Raw genomic sequence first — 16,893 nt, 5'->3', positions numbered from 1 at the left:
AAAATAAAGTGTAAAAATGCTGCTTCTGTTTACCAGTTTGTTAATATATTCAAATTATCTAGCCTCCAAAATTCAACTCTTAGTTATATAGAACGTTGTTTTACAATCGTAAGTGATAATGAGAGTTTTTTAGAAATAGAATACAACTTTATATCTAAAATACTTAGAAGTTCTGAACTTTTAATTACTTCGGAAATTGAAGTATTTAAAGTAGTTTATAGATGGTTGAACCACAACATTGAAGAACGTAGCAAGTATGCTGAAGATCTTTTATTAAAAGTTCGTCTTCATTTGCTTTCAACAGAAACTATAAGATGTCTTTTAAATGATTCAAAACTAAGAAAAGATGATGTTTGTGTAAAAATTTTAAATGAAATAATCGACTGCAGAGTAAACCGTTTTTATAAATCTTCAAATAATTGTCAGTCAAGTAGGTATTGTAACCAAAAATATTTTAAATTATTAGTTTGTGGAGGTTATGACTCAAAAGAATACATGACTTGTAGCAATTTAAGTTGCATAGATGTTAATAACGTAGGAGAAGTAGAAACTTATCCACCAATGAAAAAGGGACGTGATAGTCTAAAAGTAGTTTATTTAAAAGGTGATATTTATGTTTTTGGTGGTATAAATAATAATGGTGATTGGATAACGTCTGTTGACAAATATTCAATTACTTCTAAAACATGGAGTCAGGTAGCTGAAATGAATGATGGTCGTATGGATTATGTTGTATGTGCATTCACGAATAAAATATTTGTTATCGGAGGTAACAAAGATGAAGGTTCAACAAGTTCTTGTTTACAATTTTATACAAATGATTACAGTTTGCAAGAAGTTGCTAAAATGAATGAAGCAAGATCAAATACAGCTTGTGCAGTTTTTGAAGAAAGAATTGTAGTTTGTGGTGGATCAAATGGCAACCATCCGAGATTAGATACTGTTGAATCATATGATGTCTTACCTGATAAATGGTCAACAATGCCAAATATGAATTCTGCTAAATATGACCACAGTTTAGTTGTTGTTAAGAACAAACTGTTTGTAATTTCAAATATATTAGACAATTGTGAAGTTTTCGACATCATTTGTAGAAAAAGTATCATTATTAAATCACAATTATTTAGCAATCTTTCTAGTATTAGAGCTCATTCTATTGAAAACAAAATTTTTGTCTTACAAGACAGAGTTTCGAAGATTGTTTGTTATGATACTGACAAAAATGAATTTTGGGAAGAATGTTGTGAACTTACAAAAAACCTTCGTTGGTTTCCTAGCGTGAAAGTACCTTGTTTATAAAAAAGTTTAACATATTAGAAAATTTAAGTTCTAAGAAAACTTCATCAACTTCAATCTGATAATTAACACATTTATTAGATTACATAAAGATAAAGAATACAATTTTATCTATTCTTATAATATTAAGTATTTTGATTTTACTTCCTAAAAAGAGAAATTAATATCAGGAAAAAAATTTTTAGCACTTTTTTTTCTGACTGTTTTTTCTTTGTTTATTAATTCTCTCGAAAGTTAAGGGCTTGGGGGGTCCACGTTGATTTATACAAGCTGATCTTATTTTATCGAGTTTTATCTGAGCCATAAGAATTTTTTTAATAGCTTGAAAATATTTAAGGTATTCTTTGAGATATAAGCGATTAAAGTTGGTGACCTCAATAGATTCCTTATCAAAGGCGCAAACTAAAAACGCAAAAAAAAAACCTTTTCACTAAAAATCTACCTACTCCTTTAATTTAGAAACAATCTACTTCAAACTTTTACAGAAAGTGAATTTTTAAATTTAAAAAGATTGAATGCAGGAATTTTTTAATTTTGAAAAATAAAATTTTATTCAGAAAACTACCAACTTTTTTGTTTTATTTATCTAAAATTTTTATTTTTTTATATTTTTAAAATTCCACCATTATAAGTCTTCAAAATTATAAAAAGAACGCTTCTTTAAATTTTTAGGTCTCTAGCTCAAAAAATGAAGAAGAAGATACATTTTAGTGATTTTTTAAATTTCCGAGAAAATTGAACCCAAAAATTTTGCGGTCTATATGTTTGTATCGGAAACTTTTTATAAAAATTACAATATCTCAAAAGTTAAATAATATTTTTTAATTCTATGAAATTGGCTTGGAGTTGGTACTTTAAGCTTTCATGTAAGATCCAATGTTATTTTTATTAAAAAAATTTCGGAACTCCCCCCCATGCCCTTAAATAAATTAAAATTTTGCCTTAATTTTTCTTAATTCGTAAAAAATTTTATTACATATTGCTCATTTCGCTTTACGTCGTTTTTTTCTGAGCTTGAAAAAGATAAATAAATATAAATATGTTCTCAGATCATTTTTATTTTTATCTGTCTCTTTAGTATCTAGAAAAAATAACATAGTTTTCAAAGCTATTTATTCTTAAATGATACGAAAAAGATATATTAGCAAAAAAAAGTTCATCACTTTTGAACGGCATCATTTATGTATAAGAGACTTATTTTTATATAAAACTTCATTTTTGAATGAATGAAACTAGCACATCTAAAAGCTTTTGCACTTAGCTTTATTTTTGCAGAGCATAACTTTTGTTAAACTAAAAAAAAAGTTAATCAAAATATCTTAATGAAATACATTCAGGAAAACTTTTGTAATTGAAATATACTTTAGTAAAGATAATTTAAAATTAAACTAAAACCAAATTAGAAGACAAAATTGGTTTTATTACAAAGCTTACGTAAAACCTGCTTTTAATATTTTTTTTTAGTTTAAAAAAGTATATTTAGTTTTTAAAGAATTAAAAGTTTAATAAAAGTAGGTGTATTAACACAGGTGGTAGACGAAAGTGAAAAAAATTGCTCATTTTACTTACAATATTCTAAAGGTTTAAGTTAATTTCAATCTATAGTGGATAAATGTTGATAAATTTGTTAGAAATTTATTTAATTTAGAACAAATTCACTAAAAGCTCTACTAAATTTTAGACATGATTATGAAAATTTAAACTTTTAGTTTAATGTTTAAAACAAGTAGTTTATGTAAAAATTCTACTTAAAATTGCAGAGATTTGAAGTTAGGAAATAGCGAAACTATAACTTGTTCGTGAAAATTAAGCTGAAACAGACAAAAGTTTCTTCACTTTTAAGATTTCTAAACTTTTGCAAGCCTGTATTTATGTTTATAAACTAAAGGTGTGAAGTGTAAGATCTTCAGGTCGTAACTGGTTTACAACCAGGGCCGTGTTTTACTAGTTTACTTCCCCTGACAGCCCCTAAAAGTTAATAAATAGAATAAAATCTTTAATAATTTCACCAAAACGCCGTTTAAAAAGAATTTTTACAATTTATAATAGGTTTGATCGTACTTTTTCGCTAAATTTTTAAACAATTGATATTGAATTTTTACTATATAAAAATGAAAAAAATTACAAAACTTTCTTATATACTGTATCAGCTAAACTAGTTTTAAGTCAAAACTAAATTGTAATTTCATAAAGCGTTTTAACTTTAAAAGAGCACCTTTTCTAAAGAAAATGCTTTGCTAAGGTGTTTAAATTTTAGATTAAGATATTCAATTAAACCCATTATTTATCAATTTAATGTTAATGCTGAGAGTTTAAACTAATAAGAAAATACAAAAATGAATATATGTTATAAGTTTATTTATTCCTAGTAGTCGTAAATTTAAACAAGCCTCTGATAAATATTTTTATTATTTTTTTAATAAGTCAAAAGATATATACTTTTTTTCTTACTAAGATGTTTTACACAGCTATGAAAACTATTGTTGTTGTTATAAAAGTTGTAAAGTTTTTAAAAACAAAAAAACAAATATTTAACATAAATTCAGAAAATTCATTTAATGTAGTACTACACCAAATAACAATATTTCTACACTTAAAAACAGATATAAAAATTTGAAATTACTAGTCAAAATATACTATTGTAGTTTGATTCGCTTTTTTAGTCTTTAGAGTTATTTTAGAGAAGCAGAACATTAAACAAACATTATTGCCGTTATACTTAATCTTATGTTAGTAAAATTAGCTATTGTAAACTAATACTATTAAAAGCCTAAACTTTGAATTTAAAAAAGTTTTGTTTTTTAGTTGAATTGTAAAATAACTAGATGAAATTTAATACTTATATTTAAGCGTTCTGTCTAATATTTAAACTTTAAACAGACTAAAGTTAGTATGAAACTAAAGATTCTTAAGTAGTTAAGATCAAAAGTAGTTTTTAAATCTAATAAAAATATGAGAGAATCTAGTTTAAATATTTAAATTATCTGTATGATTTTGAAATAAATGGTACATTAAAACTTAAATATGTAAACACAATTTTAGATACAAATGAAAAACAATTTCTTGACTCTAAAACAATCGTTGTCAAAGCTGGACAAGATCTTAGTAGAAAAATTAAAATGGCGAAGTTTCAGTTAATTTAAAATAAATATGAAAAAAAAGTAGTAAAAAGTATAGTTGTACAGCTTGTGAAGGTTTTTTTAAACAAAGCATGAACTTTTATAAACAGCTGCGACTCAAAATTATCATGAAAATGTTGTTTTTGTATAAATAATCGAGTTACTTGCAAAAAAGTACCTCTAGGCATAAGAAAGAAAGAAAAAGTAGTTTTTTTCTTGATGAAATGTTTCTCATTTTTTTAAATCACGAGTATAAATCACGTTTGAAACATATTATATTTATTTTAACTATAAGCATTTATATCTAAATTTTTATTAGTAGATAATCACTCAAAAGCTGAGAATAGAATAGGTTTATTTACATCTTCTGATAATTTTTTATTATTACTAAACTGTGGGTACACACACCGCTTAACTTTTTTCAAACAATTTGAGTTAATCAAGGAGAAATTTATAACTTTATTATACTTTGTTTTTAAACTTACAAAATAAATTGTTACTTATAGAGTTTTTAAATTTATTTTATTTTAAATACAAACTATTTTTTTATTTTGTAGTTAATTTAAGTTATAAATTTAGTTTTTCATTAATAAGTCTATGTATAATTTAATTTGGTTTTTGATTAGTTTTTAACTACTTATTGTAAATATAATGAATTTTTTTTTCTATTTTTTTTAAAACTAAGGTTTAATAATAAATTACTGTTTAATATTCAAATAAAGCTTAAAATAAATTATGAATTATAAAAGCAAGTTTTACTTTATTTATTTACACTATAGGCATGGCTCTTTTTAAGTAGTTTTATTATTATTATTATTAACAACAAGTTTGTAAAAAAATCTTTTAAGTTTAATGCTACTGCAAATAACTTTAAGCTTTACCAACAAACATAAGTCTATTTTGAGTTAGAAGTAAATGAGATTTAGCTCAAACTATTTTTGTTTGCATTTTAAAACAAATTTAAAAGTGTTTGATTTCAAACAACCAGTAAAAATCATATATGCGTTGTTAAACGTCTAATATCAAATGCTCACTCTGAAATCACATAATATAGCATATACTACTTAATACCTTAAATTGTTAATACTATGAGTGCTAAAATAAGCATAATTGAAGGCAATAATGAAAATTATACCTTAGAAATCTCCTAAATGTTTTAATTAAAAAAAAATAAGTTTATCTACTATTTTATGCATGGTGTAAAACTGTTGATTTGCGCACTTAAATCAAGCACTAGTAACTACTAAAAACTTATATATTCAAAAAAGGCAACATTAAAACATTCATTTTAATTAGAATTTATGTATTAAAATTTTTTTTATTGCTTTCTAAGGTTTTTCATTTTCTATAGTTTGGATTTATAGGTAGAGTAAGTTTCTTAAATTCATATTTATACAAAAGAAAAATGTATAAAATTTTAATGTTTTCAATTAAATTCTTTTTCAACGATTGTTTATAGACAGTTAATGCTTATTAAATTAACATATACCATTTTTTAATAAATGAACATTTTGTGTTTACATAGTGAAGTTTTTTTTCTAGTAAACTTAAAGTTAACCGAAGCTTTTTATTAACAATTGTCGATCGCAAAACTACTTCTTAGATACATTATTTAATATAACAGTTTTAAAACTGTTTAATCGCTGCTAAAATTCTTTTATAATATTTTGTGAGTTATATAAGTTCAGAGAAAATTAAGTTTAATTGCTTTCTTTTGTATTAAGTTCAACATAAATTTTTAAAACGTATTATTTAGATTAACTTAATTAAAAAAAAAAATCATGTGATTTAATCGGCGAAAATGCAAAACAGCTTATTTGATTTATTATCTGAATATGCTTTTTAAAAGATGCACTTAGAACAAAAATCACTGTATATTTTTGTGGCTAATGTATAAACAGTTTAGATTTCTCAGAGCTAGTACTTTTTTGTACAAGTTTCAATGTAATACAAGAAACAGCTTTTAAACTACTAACTAAAGGTAAAAGAATGAAATTAATTGTTCATAAAAACTGAAGTAAAACTAAGTTTTAAAAATGCAATTGTTTTATTTCGATTAAGAGTTAAAAGCTTCTTATTTCACACAAACCAGAATATTTAAACCAGCAATGATTGTCATCCAACGTGAAATCAGTTACATACGTACTTCCAAACGAAATTCAACCACAATTTTGTGAATTTTTTTTATTATTCGGTTCTCCATCGTCCCATTGAAACAGGGTATTTTCCTCATGTGGGTCGAATTCCGAACTATCTGTGACAAATTTACCTTTCTCTTCAACGTCACGGTCGGTGATTCCAACCCAAACAGTGTTTCCGTGAAACCTTATTTTACTGCGAATTTTTCTACAAATAAAAACTATGACGTCAGAGACTAATTTTGCTTTATTTTATTTTTTGTTTAAATATGCATCAACTTTTAGATTTTATTAAAACATATGTTGTTGTAAAGCGACAAAATATGGTTTGCATAAAATCATTGTTATAGAAGTAAAATAGTTGGTTAAACATTAAAAAAACAGTTTTTTGACTTATCAATTTTTATTTTAAAAACAATAACTTTTAGTAAATAAAACTAAGTTTTTATTACTGTAATATTAACTTGATTATTAGTTTTATTAGAATATAAATTGCTTGTACAAAAGTCGCTTGTAAAAAACTAACTTATAGTATTTTTGTCCCTGTGGTTTTATATTAGTTGTTATTAGATCACCACCCATTTTCATACATTCCTTTCTACATTGATCGAAGTTTCCTTTCTTGGTTGTTATTTTGAATATGTATTGATCTTTTAAAAACATTTATTGTTTTATTAACTAAAACTTTTTTTTCAGATTTGAAAAACTTGTCCCCTTTAATTGTCATTTTTAATTTGCTTTATTAAATTTTTATTTTTAATATTATAAACTTATTTTTAAATCGAAACATCAATAATAGTTAATTAAAACATCGATCTAAGTGTGATTTTGTTTCTACTAATATATGTATCTTATACATATATTCAAAATTATTCTGTTTATCATAACACTATCAACCACATATGATAAAATAATGTTAAAAATATAATTTTTGATAGTTTTTTTATCTTAGTTTAATAAAGGTTCTAAATTTAAAGTTACTAAAAAAAAATTAATACATGGTGTTAAGTGGTATATTTACTTTTTTTAGCAGTGTTTAAATAAAGTCAACAAAATTTGAAAATTTATATTACTTAATTTTGTTTTTAAATTAACTTGTTTTAAACCATTATTATAAATTTGTTAAAAAGAACTAAGATAAAGATAACGGATTTTTGTACAGTAAAAAAGTCTATAAAATTGAGTTAAAGCAATGAAAAGCACTACAATTTTAGTATAAACTGCTATAGAAGATAAAATAGCTCTTTAAATTTTATAAAAAGCTTTTATCAACATTAATTTACAAACAAAAGTGCAAACATAGATAATATTATAACTAACCTAACAAGCATTTAGGGTTTAGCACTTGACTGTTCCATTTTCCATTTTGTTGGCAAACATATTCAGATATATTAGAAGATAATTTATAACCGTTGTTACATTTAAATATAACATGTGTGCCTAATATTGATCTATTTCGTTCTGGTTTGTAATTCACTACAACTCTTCCATTTGATATAAATTCGGGTAGTTCTGCACAATCTAAAAAAATCTAGTGTTCAGTTAAAGTTTTTGATTAAAAAATTAAAACTTCTTTAAGTTGTTTGTTTCATTTAGATCAGCGTCTGCGAAATAATCTTTAATATATACATTTAAATACCACACATGCTGTTAAAATACTTTACTTTTTAGTAAAACTCTTTGTGATACTCTTATAAATTTTATTATTAAATGTAAAAAGAGTTAATTTACTTGCATACAGTTTTGAACTTGCATCCATAAAAAAAAACATTATAAATCTGGAAAGATAAAGTAAAAACTTTCAAGTATTAACGTATATAAATAAAACAAATATTATAGATAGTTTTTTGAATTGATAATTGTCATAGTACTCAATACAAATGCAGAGATAACTACTTAATATATAAATGAACAACTATCTTTAAAACTTGCTTACTATTTTTTCGACGCTTAAAATGTACTATCAAACTAATCAAAGTTTTATAGCCATAACTTTCTAAAATTTTTGAAATATAAACATTGTGACGTAATAAACTAATTTAAACTGATAATATTGATACGAGTTAGCACTTTACGAAAGAAAAGAATACCAACATTCCTGTCTTCATAACTAAAATAACATAATTAAAAAACAATAACTAAAACTAAAAGCACGTTAAAACTAAGAATAAAAACAAAAATACATTTTCTTGTTGAAAAACTGTAAGTAAATTATAAATTTGTTGTGTTTTTATATATAGCTAAACTATGAAAACATTTTTTATTCTTAAATATTTACTAGTAGCGCAAAACTTAAGTATTTGCTAAATTTTTAGTCATAATTCAAAAAATAAGTATTATAAAAATTCGTCTACATCGTTAGTTATTGTTTATGAATCATCGTTATTAAAATAATGAAGTCAAAACTGTTTAAATTATATTATTATTGCCTTAATTAACTTACGAATAATCTTATTTTACTAATACTTTAATACTTATGCTACTATAAATGCCAAGCTATAAAAAAAGCAATAATTTTATAGAAAAATCTTGCATTTACACAACAAATTACTTTGAATATCTAAGGTTTTTAATTGTTTCAAATTAATTTAACAATATAAGTTGCTTAATTGTTGAACTTTTACTATAATACACCGTAAAAATAATTAAACATACAGCCAAAGATGTTGCTAACGCTAATAAAATTAACTTAATTAGGTTGTTCCTGCTAAATACCATTTGCTTGTTTGAAATGTTTCCTAATACCAACTGCAAAGAATACATTAATCTAAAATGAAAGATAAAACACGTATATTGAATTTTTGATAAAGAAGTAGCGAATAATAAACTCCCAATCTAAAAACAGTTTTCCAGGAATCTAACTTAAAGTGACGCTTTATAGATAATAAAATATATAAAACTTATCAAATAACTGTATAATAATAGATAAATATTCTACGAAACTAAAGTACATTTAAAACACCTGAATGTTTTTTGCTTCGTATAATTGTTCTTGAACACTTGATCACACTATATCAGTTTAATTATAAGTTATTTACTAGTTTCGTATGCTGTTTTAGTTAAACAGTTTAATCAATAATTTATAAATATAATTTGTTAAGTTAAAGTTCATACGGTTACAGATTATTTGTTATCGAGGCGGCTTATTTATACTTAATGGTTTTTAATGCAAACATTTAAATACTAACACCTTTAGTATGCTTGTTAAATTATCTATAGAGATCAGTTTATATAAGCTTTTATTATTCGAGTGAACACTTTAATAAACATACAAACACTAAAAGAGTACTTTTGAATCAAACATGAAAATATAATTTTGTATTATTTTATAAAAGTATTTATATACTACCCTATAAGTGAACAAAAATCTAAAAAGATATATATTATCAATTTTTAATCGTTTACACAAAGCTACAATACCTATATTTAAGTAATACTTTTATATTTTGTCAAGTATGAATCTTTTTTTATAAACAGATAAAGTAAAAACAAGTAACTTTAAACATATAAAAATAATAAAAATCTTCATCAAGTTTGATAAGTTCTAAACATAAAATGCGCTTTAAAGTATAAAACATCATAAATTGAGAAAACTCGTCAACATAAATAAAACAAGTTATTTAATTTTAACATCAGTGGAAATTTTATAAAAAATAAATAAAAAACTTGAAAACCTCATTAACTTTTTTAGTTGCTACTAAAATGTAATGAAGCAAGAATCTCATAATGGGTGTTTGCAGACATATAGATATTCGTAAACAAAAATGTTTCTTGTTTACTGTGTTTTGAATTATATAATTTTATACTATTTAGTTCTATTTAATGTCAAGCGTGCTTAAATTACTTAATTAAGCTTTTTTTGAAACTATTCGACGATACAATTCGAACTGATTACTATCTAAGCAAAATTAAAATGTATGAACTTTCACTCAAACTGTACATTACTTTACAAAAAAAATGTTTTAACTAAAACTCTGACTACATATGTTTTATTCGCTCTTTTTAGCATTTACTTTGCTTATTTTGTTCAGAAAAGATAGGTGTATTGTAGCTTTTTACTTTACATTTTATACAAATATTTACTTTTTTTCTTAATAAATTTAAGAAGTTTTAGTTTTTTTTAAGCTACACACTTATTAGTCATAAATAATACAGCAATCTTGCCCTATATATAAATAAACATCTAAAAACAAATCTAATAAAACATAGAACAATTTATTAAACATTTTCCTATATTTTATATATTTTTTTTCAAAAAAAAATCGCTTACAGCACGAAATCCATATTTTTGTAAAAGACTCTAGAAACAACTATTAATGTTGACACCACACAATTTCTTAATTGTAAACAAATGATTACTTATAAATTGAATTTGCTTAGTAGAATTGAATATAAATGCTTAGTATCAAATAAGTCACATATAAATAAAGATAACATCCACTTATCATTAAAATTACTAAAATTGTTCTATAAATTTATTATTTTATATAAATTTAAATCCTAAATTTTTTATATATGTATAGTTTTATCTTTTGTTTTCATGTTTATAAATAAAGTAAACAAATTTTTAAAAGTGAAAAAGTCCCCAGTCTACCTTTAACTAGAAGTAATATCAAAAAAAAGCCATTATAGTAAGTATATTTGGTACCTCTCGTATCTATACGATCTCTCGTATCTTTACACATTTTTCTGTGGACACAATGTGCGTAAATAAGCGAGAGATTACTGTACACTAAAAACATAATTTGAGCTTAGACTTAAGCAAACTTTGAGTATTTTCATGTGCTAAAACCACCAGTAAAGTTTTGCTCTAATTATTGCTAAATACAGCATTTTTCTAACACTTAAAAAACCGATAGTTAAAATATGTGTTGTTTGTAGTTGTTTTTTACAATAAGCTTTGCAAAAAGTTTAGTTTGAATACTTTAACGGTCCTGGACAAGACATTAAACTCGTGGTTTACAAATCGGTAAAGGAAAGGTTTTTATGTGTCCCAGGTCCTAACATCTATTAATTCAAGCTCTTTTTTGGTCGTTCAATGACAAGTTTTAGTTTTTAGACTTTTTTTTGAAATGCTTTGTATCTTTTTTTACAAGTAAGACTCACTAAATTCACATGAACAAAAGCGAATAAAGTTACAAGCTACCGATTTGCATTAACAAATGCTTTCAGGAAAGTTTTCAAAACTCCTACGGGTTTACAATTAAATTGTTATAAACAGTTTATTAGCTCATTGAGAGATGCTTTTTAATGTGATTAGAAAAATTGTTACTACAAATTATTTATAACTTATACAGCTTAATGACTCATAGTTGTCTTACTTATGATAACATCTAACTAGGTAACGACTTGTTATGTTTAAACAAGACGTTGGGTAGCATAGTAAAATTTTACCCTTGAAAATTTTATTCAGAAGCTTTATAATGCCAGTTATTTTATTCAATTAAGCACATTAGTACTAGCAAAAAGTGTTTAAATTGTTAAAGGTTTTTTATTTTATATTCTGTATTTTTTAATTTACCAAAAATATCTTAATTATTTTAAACACATACGTTTGATAGTAATTTTAACAATTTAGTCATAAAAGTATAATTTTTTATGAAAATTAGTACAGAATTAGGATTTTTAGTGACTTTGTTTTTGAAATTAACATTTAATACAAAAGCTTTGTGTTTAATTTAGTTAATAGTGTCGTAAATTTATTTGTTATAAATCAATTTTAATAAAACTACCGTTTAAAAGATTTGTAAAAATATAAATATGTTTCAAAAATTTTAACATAATTTATTTAAAAATGAAATAAAACATAAAAAAAAATAGTTATTTAAAATAAACTTCAACGAAAACAATTTGTTTAGTACTGATCATTGTTACAAAAATTCTAACTGAACTACTCTTTGTCCTTATTAATTTTGTTTCTAAATATAATAAATACAACCATAAATAAACTAAAATGTGATATATATGTGCAAGATATCAGCCAATTTATACAATTTATTTTCAGGAAGAATATTTTCGAATTTTCTTGCTTCACATAACTAATTTTAATTTACGCAACTAAATAATTGTGTGTTAAGTCAAATAACGAAAAAAAAATTGAATCATAAAATAATGCTACAATAGTCAAACTTTTTAAACTTAAAAAGCTTTTTTAGCAAAAACCAAAATGAAATTTATAAGATTTAAAATCAAAATTAACATAAACTTAAGAATAAAAAAAGTAAATTCATAATTATTGTTTTAAATATCACATGCAATTCAATTTAAATTAGTATATGTAAAAATCTAAAGTTAAACCATACACTAGTTATAAAACTTCTACAATATGTTTTAATAGTTTTAGATTCACATTCACTTTATTTTTTAACAAACTTAATTACTTCGTAGATTAATAAAAAACTAAAATACAAGTATCGAATTAAAAAAGGTGAGCTAAGCAAAATGTTTTTTTTATTATTTGTTTTTGTATTTTTCGTAGACAAAACTTTTTACTTTTTAGATGAAGTTTTGATACATAGTTTAAAAATATATAAAAATCCATAGATTTTATGTTGATATTTTGGCTAAAAATCGTTTACAAGAATACTTTTAAATATGAAGTAAGAACAGAGTTATAAATGTTATGCATATTACGTACTGAAAGTTAAATAAAATAAGTTTTCTTTCATCAGAAGATCAAAAAAGATTTTTCTTTCTCATGCTTTGTAGTTGTATGACGTAAATTACTCGAATATTTTTACATCAATTTCCCTATTCTAAGATTTGAACTGTTGATAAAAGTTCATAATTGGTTCAATTAAATTTTCACAAGCTGTTTAAATTGAAATTTTTACTTCTTATTCTCTCACATTCATTGTATATAAACTGTAATTCTGCTCAGTATATATTAATTATACTATTTAGCAAAGTAATTAGCATACTTTTGGAAAAATCGAAACAATGTAATAAAGTTTAATTGCACCAAATGACTAAACAGTTTTTGTATCAAATTTAAGCAGAATGAGCAAATTGTTTGTTTTTTTTCAGCAAAAAGTTTGATGTTTTCTTTACATATTTAAGTATTTCTGTATCATATGTTTTTAAAATGATACAGATTACTTAAATATGTGAACCGGATTTCATTAATTTGAACTGGTTCTGTATAGAATATTTATCGCAAAAATATCATGAAGTTTTGTTTACATATTTAAGTGTTTCTGTATCATATGTTTATAAAGTGATACAGAATACTTAAATATGTGAACCGGATTTCACTAATTTTGAACTGGTTCTATATAGATTATTTATCGCAAAAATATCATGAAGTTTTGTTTACATGTTTAAGTGTTTCTGTATCATATGTTTATAAAATGATACAGATTACTTAAGTATGTGAACCGGATTTCATTAATTTGAACTGGTTCTATATAGATTATTTATTGCAAAAATGTCATGAAGTTTTGTTTATATGCTAAAGTATTTCTGTACCATGTAGTTATTGAATGATACAGAAAACTTAAGTATGTGAACCGAAGTTCACTATTTTTTGAAAAATACTATTATGAGTACTTGAAGTTTTAAAAAATATGATGATATTTTGTTTACATATTTAAGTGTTTCTATATCATGTGTTTATAGAATGATACAGAAAACTTAAATAAGTTAACAGGGTTTCACTAATTTCGTTGTAAATATAAAAAAGCTAGATTTTAACAACTGTAGGATCTTTGATATCATATTTAAGTTAGTCTGTTTAAAATTGTAAAAAATAAACAGAGAGCTTAAATATGAACATTAAATTTCACTAACTTATTAAAATCGTTTCGAAAAGTATATAAAACTTTAGGTTTTATAAAATTCATTTTGATTGAGATAAAACTTTATAAAGAATGGAGTAATAGTTTTTGTGCTACTTTAAACTACATTTATGAATTAGAAGATGTAAAAAGTTTAAATTTGTGTTACAAATAAACTTTAGAGCATTCAAAGCTTAGTATTATATGTGTTCTTATGATACACTTTAGAACTTACTTAAAACACTAGAACTTTTAGTGTTTAGTAATTCATGCTTTTACGCTTAAGTTAGTTTATGTGTATTTAGAAGTTTAATAGTTTAACTAAATAACTTGTATACTTTTTATGATATTCACATTATATCTTCAGAAAATTTAATTGATCTAAAAAAGATAATCCGTTTTATGAAATCCACCAAACAGTGAAGTTTCTAATAAAAAAAACTTTTTTTTCTTCCTACTTAAAGTAAATAGCTAGCAGGTGCGACGTTTCGGTGGAACGCTGGAGCTGTTGCTCCTCCTTAGAAAAAACAAAATAAAAATATATTGTACGAAATCTTTCAGTTTTAGAGTTTAAGTTTCTGTAGAAGCAGGTTTAAATATAGCCTTGCTTTAGCTGTTCTACCCAAATTGGAAATATAGCCACTTAATTCTAAAGCTTAGGAAGTGAAATTTAAAAGGACTTTATATACAGCTTAAAATATCAAGAAAGTTATGTAGTTATAAAGTTGTACAAAAATCATAGTCAAAATTAGACTGATCGTCTTCAATTTTCTTGTTAATTTGTTTCTAATTTCATATTTAAATTTTTTTTATGTTTAAGCTTCAAACTGATCCTGCGTCAGCTGCTTCTTACCCATATATAAATTTTCAAAACAATATTTTTTGAGTGGCTTAATGCTAAAGCTGCATGAATTCAAAAGTAAAGAATGTTATAAAAAAGAAGCAATAAATCTAAAAGATAAGCGAGCAAACAAGCAGGCCACGGAAGCGGGTGAAGCCAGCAAGCGAAGCAACAAGAGCAGGCCAGCTGGTAGCAACACGAAAATTGAAGCACGGCAGCCTGAAGGTGAAGACTGAATGTTAGCGGAACGAGCTAGCAGACGCACGTCTAGAGAAGCAACCAAATCAGCAGGCTACGCTAGCGGGTGAAGCTACAAGTGAGGCAACAAGCGCAGTTTATTAAAAAATTTACAAAAAAAGTTAACAACACGAAGCGCTCGCAGCTCAAGACAAAACTTTTAAGTTAAGAATTTTTTTCAAGAGCCCATAACAATAATACCCATAACAAAAATACCATGCGTCGCTACGTGTATTCAGTATATACTTACTATAAAATAATGTTCCTTAATAATTCATTACAACATTAGTTGGTTTATTCAAATGATTTTTAAATTTGAAGTTTTTGTCGTATCTACTTGTATAGAGATACAGATGTTTTTGGATTTTTAACTATTATTCATTTTCGTTTTTAAAAATAACTTTAATTGAGTTCAATTGTTTTATAGAATACATTCGGTAACACTATACAATTCAAACTAGGCAACAAGTGTAATGTATATACATAAAAAAACTACTAGTTATAATCTTAATACTAAATGCTTTTTTATTTTAGCTTTAAATTCAACTTTTTTAACAACAAAAGTGTAAAATAAATTCAAAAAAACAACTAGTTAAAATTATTACACTAAGTGGTTTTTTATTTTAGTATTAAATACAATTTTTAAACAACAAAAGTGTACAAAAAAAGAGTTTTTTAGCTTTGGAAACCACTTTGAAATATGTCAATCCAATATAATGAGTTTATACTTACTTCTATAAATAAAAAGATTGGTGAACTTTGAAGATTTTTTATGGTCTACACATTAAGAAATAAAATATAAAGCCCGAATCATTTATTCAAAAGTTCTTTATAAAATTTGAATAAACTCTGATAGTTTAGAATATGTATAAGTATTCTTAAAAATGTTTAAAATAGTGAAATAAACTTACTTTTATATTAAATTTATTATTTCATTCGGCTAAAGCATAGTATAACTTATTTAAAAAATTATAATTTGTGCACAATTGTCGATAAAATAAATTCTAACTTTACGAAAAATGAAATATAGAAAAAATATGTTTTATTTGAGAGTGCTAAAATTAAGATTTTTTTTTAAATGTGACGAGACAGTGTTAAAAGTACCAAAAATGTTTGTTTTTCAATTATAATTAAAAATAGAAACTAAAACTTTTAACTAAAAGCTGTAAAGTATATGTTTAAGAAAAACATTTAAATTATTTTTTGTGATGATTCTACTATTTAAGTTTTGAATTTTAACTTGTTAACTATGGTTTTTTCAGTTTAGACTAAACAAGTGTAGACTTTTTTATAAGTTTTTAAAACACTTTTTGTTTAACAATAGTATCATTAGTTTAACAACCAGTGCAACACTTGCCTCTTAGTAAATTAGTAAGATAGAAAATCAAGTTAGCTGAAAATTGTTTATTTACAAAAGCGTGTTGTAAATTTGCAATAGTAGTCAATATAACAATGCAAGCGCTTTGGTTTAAATCACGTAGATGTTT

The 16,893-nt window shown here is 24.0% G+C and overlaps 1 protein-coding gene across 1 annotated transcript; it reads left to right on the top strand.

Annotated features, from left to right (window-relative positions):
• Window positions 1-495: 495 nt before the first annotated feature.
• Window positions 496-1,299, top strand: LOC145841245 (beta-scruin-like). The gene has a single exon (XM_082948611.1). The coding sequence runs from the start codon at window positions 496-498 to the stop codon at window positions 1,297-1,299; it is 804 nt and encodes a 267-aa protein (XP_082804737.1).
• The last annotated feature ends 15,594 nt before the right edge of the window (window positions 1,300-16,893 follow it).

The sequence above is a fragment of the Thalia democratica genome, chromosome 7 (assembly GCF_965202585.1).
Source record: "Thalia democratica chromosome 7, ktThaDemo2.hap1.1, whole genome shotgun sequence".
Taxonomy (NCBI): Eukaryota; Metazoa; Chordata; class Thaliacea; order Salpida; family Salpidae; genus Thalia; species Thalia democratica.
Note: the sequence above shows the minus strand (reverse complement) of the source record. Positions and strands in the feature narration are given on the sequence as shown.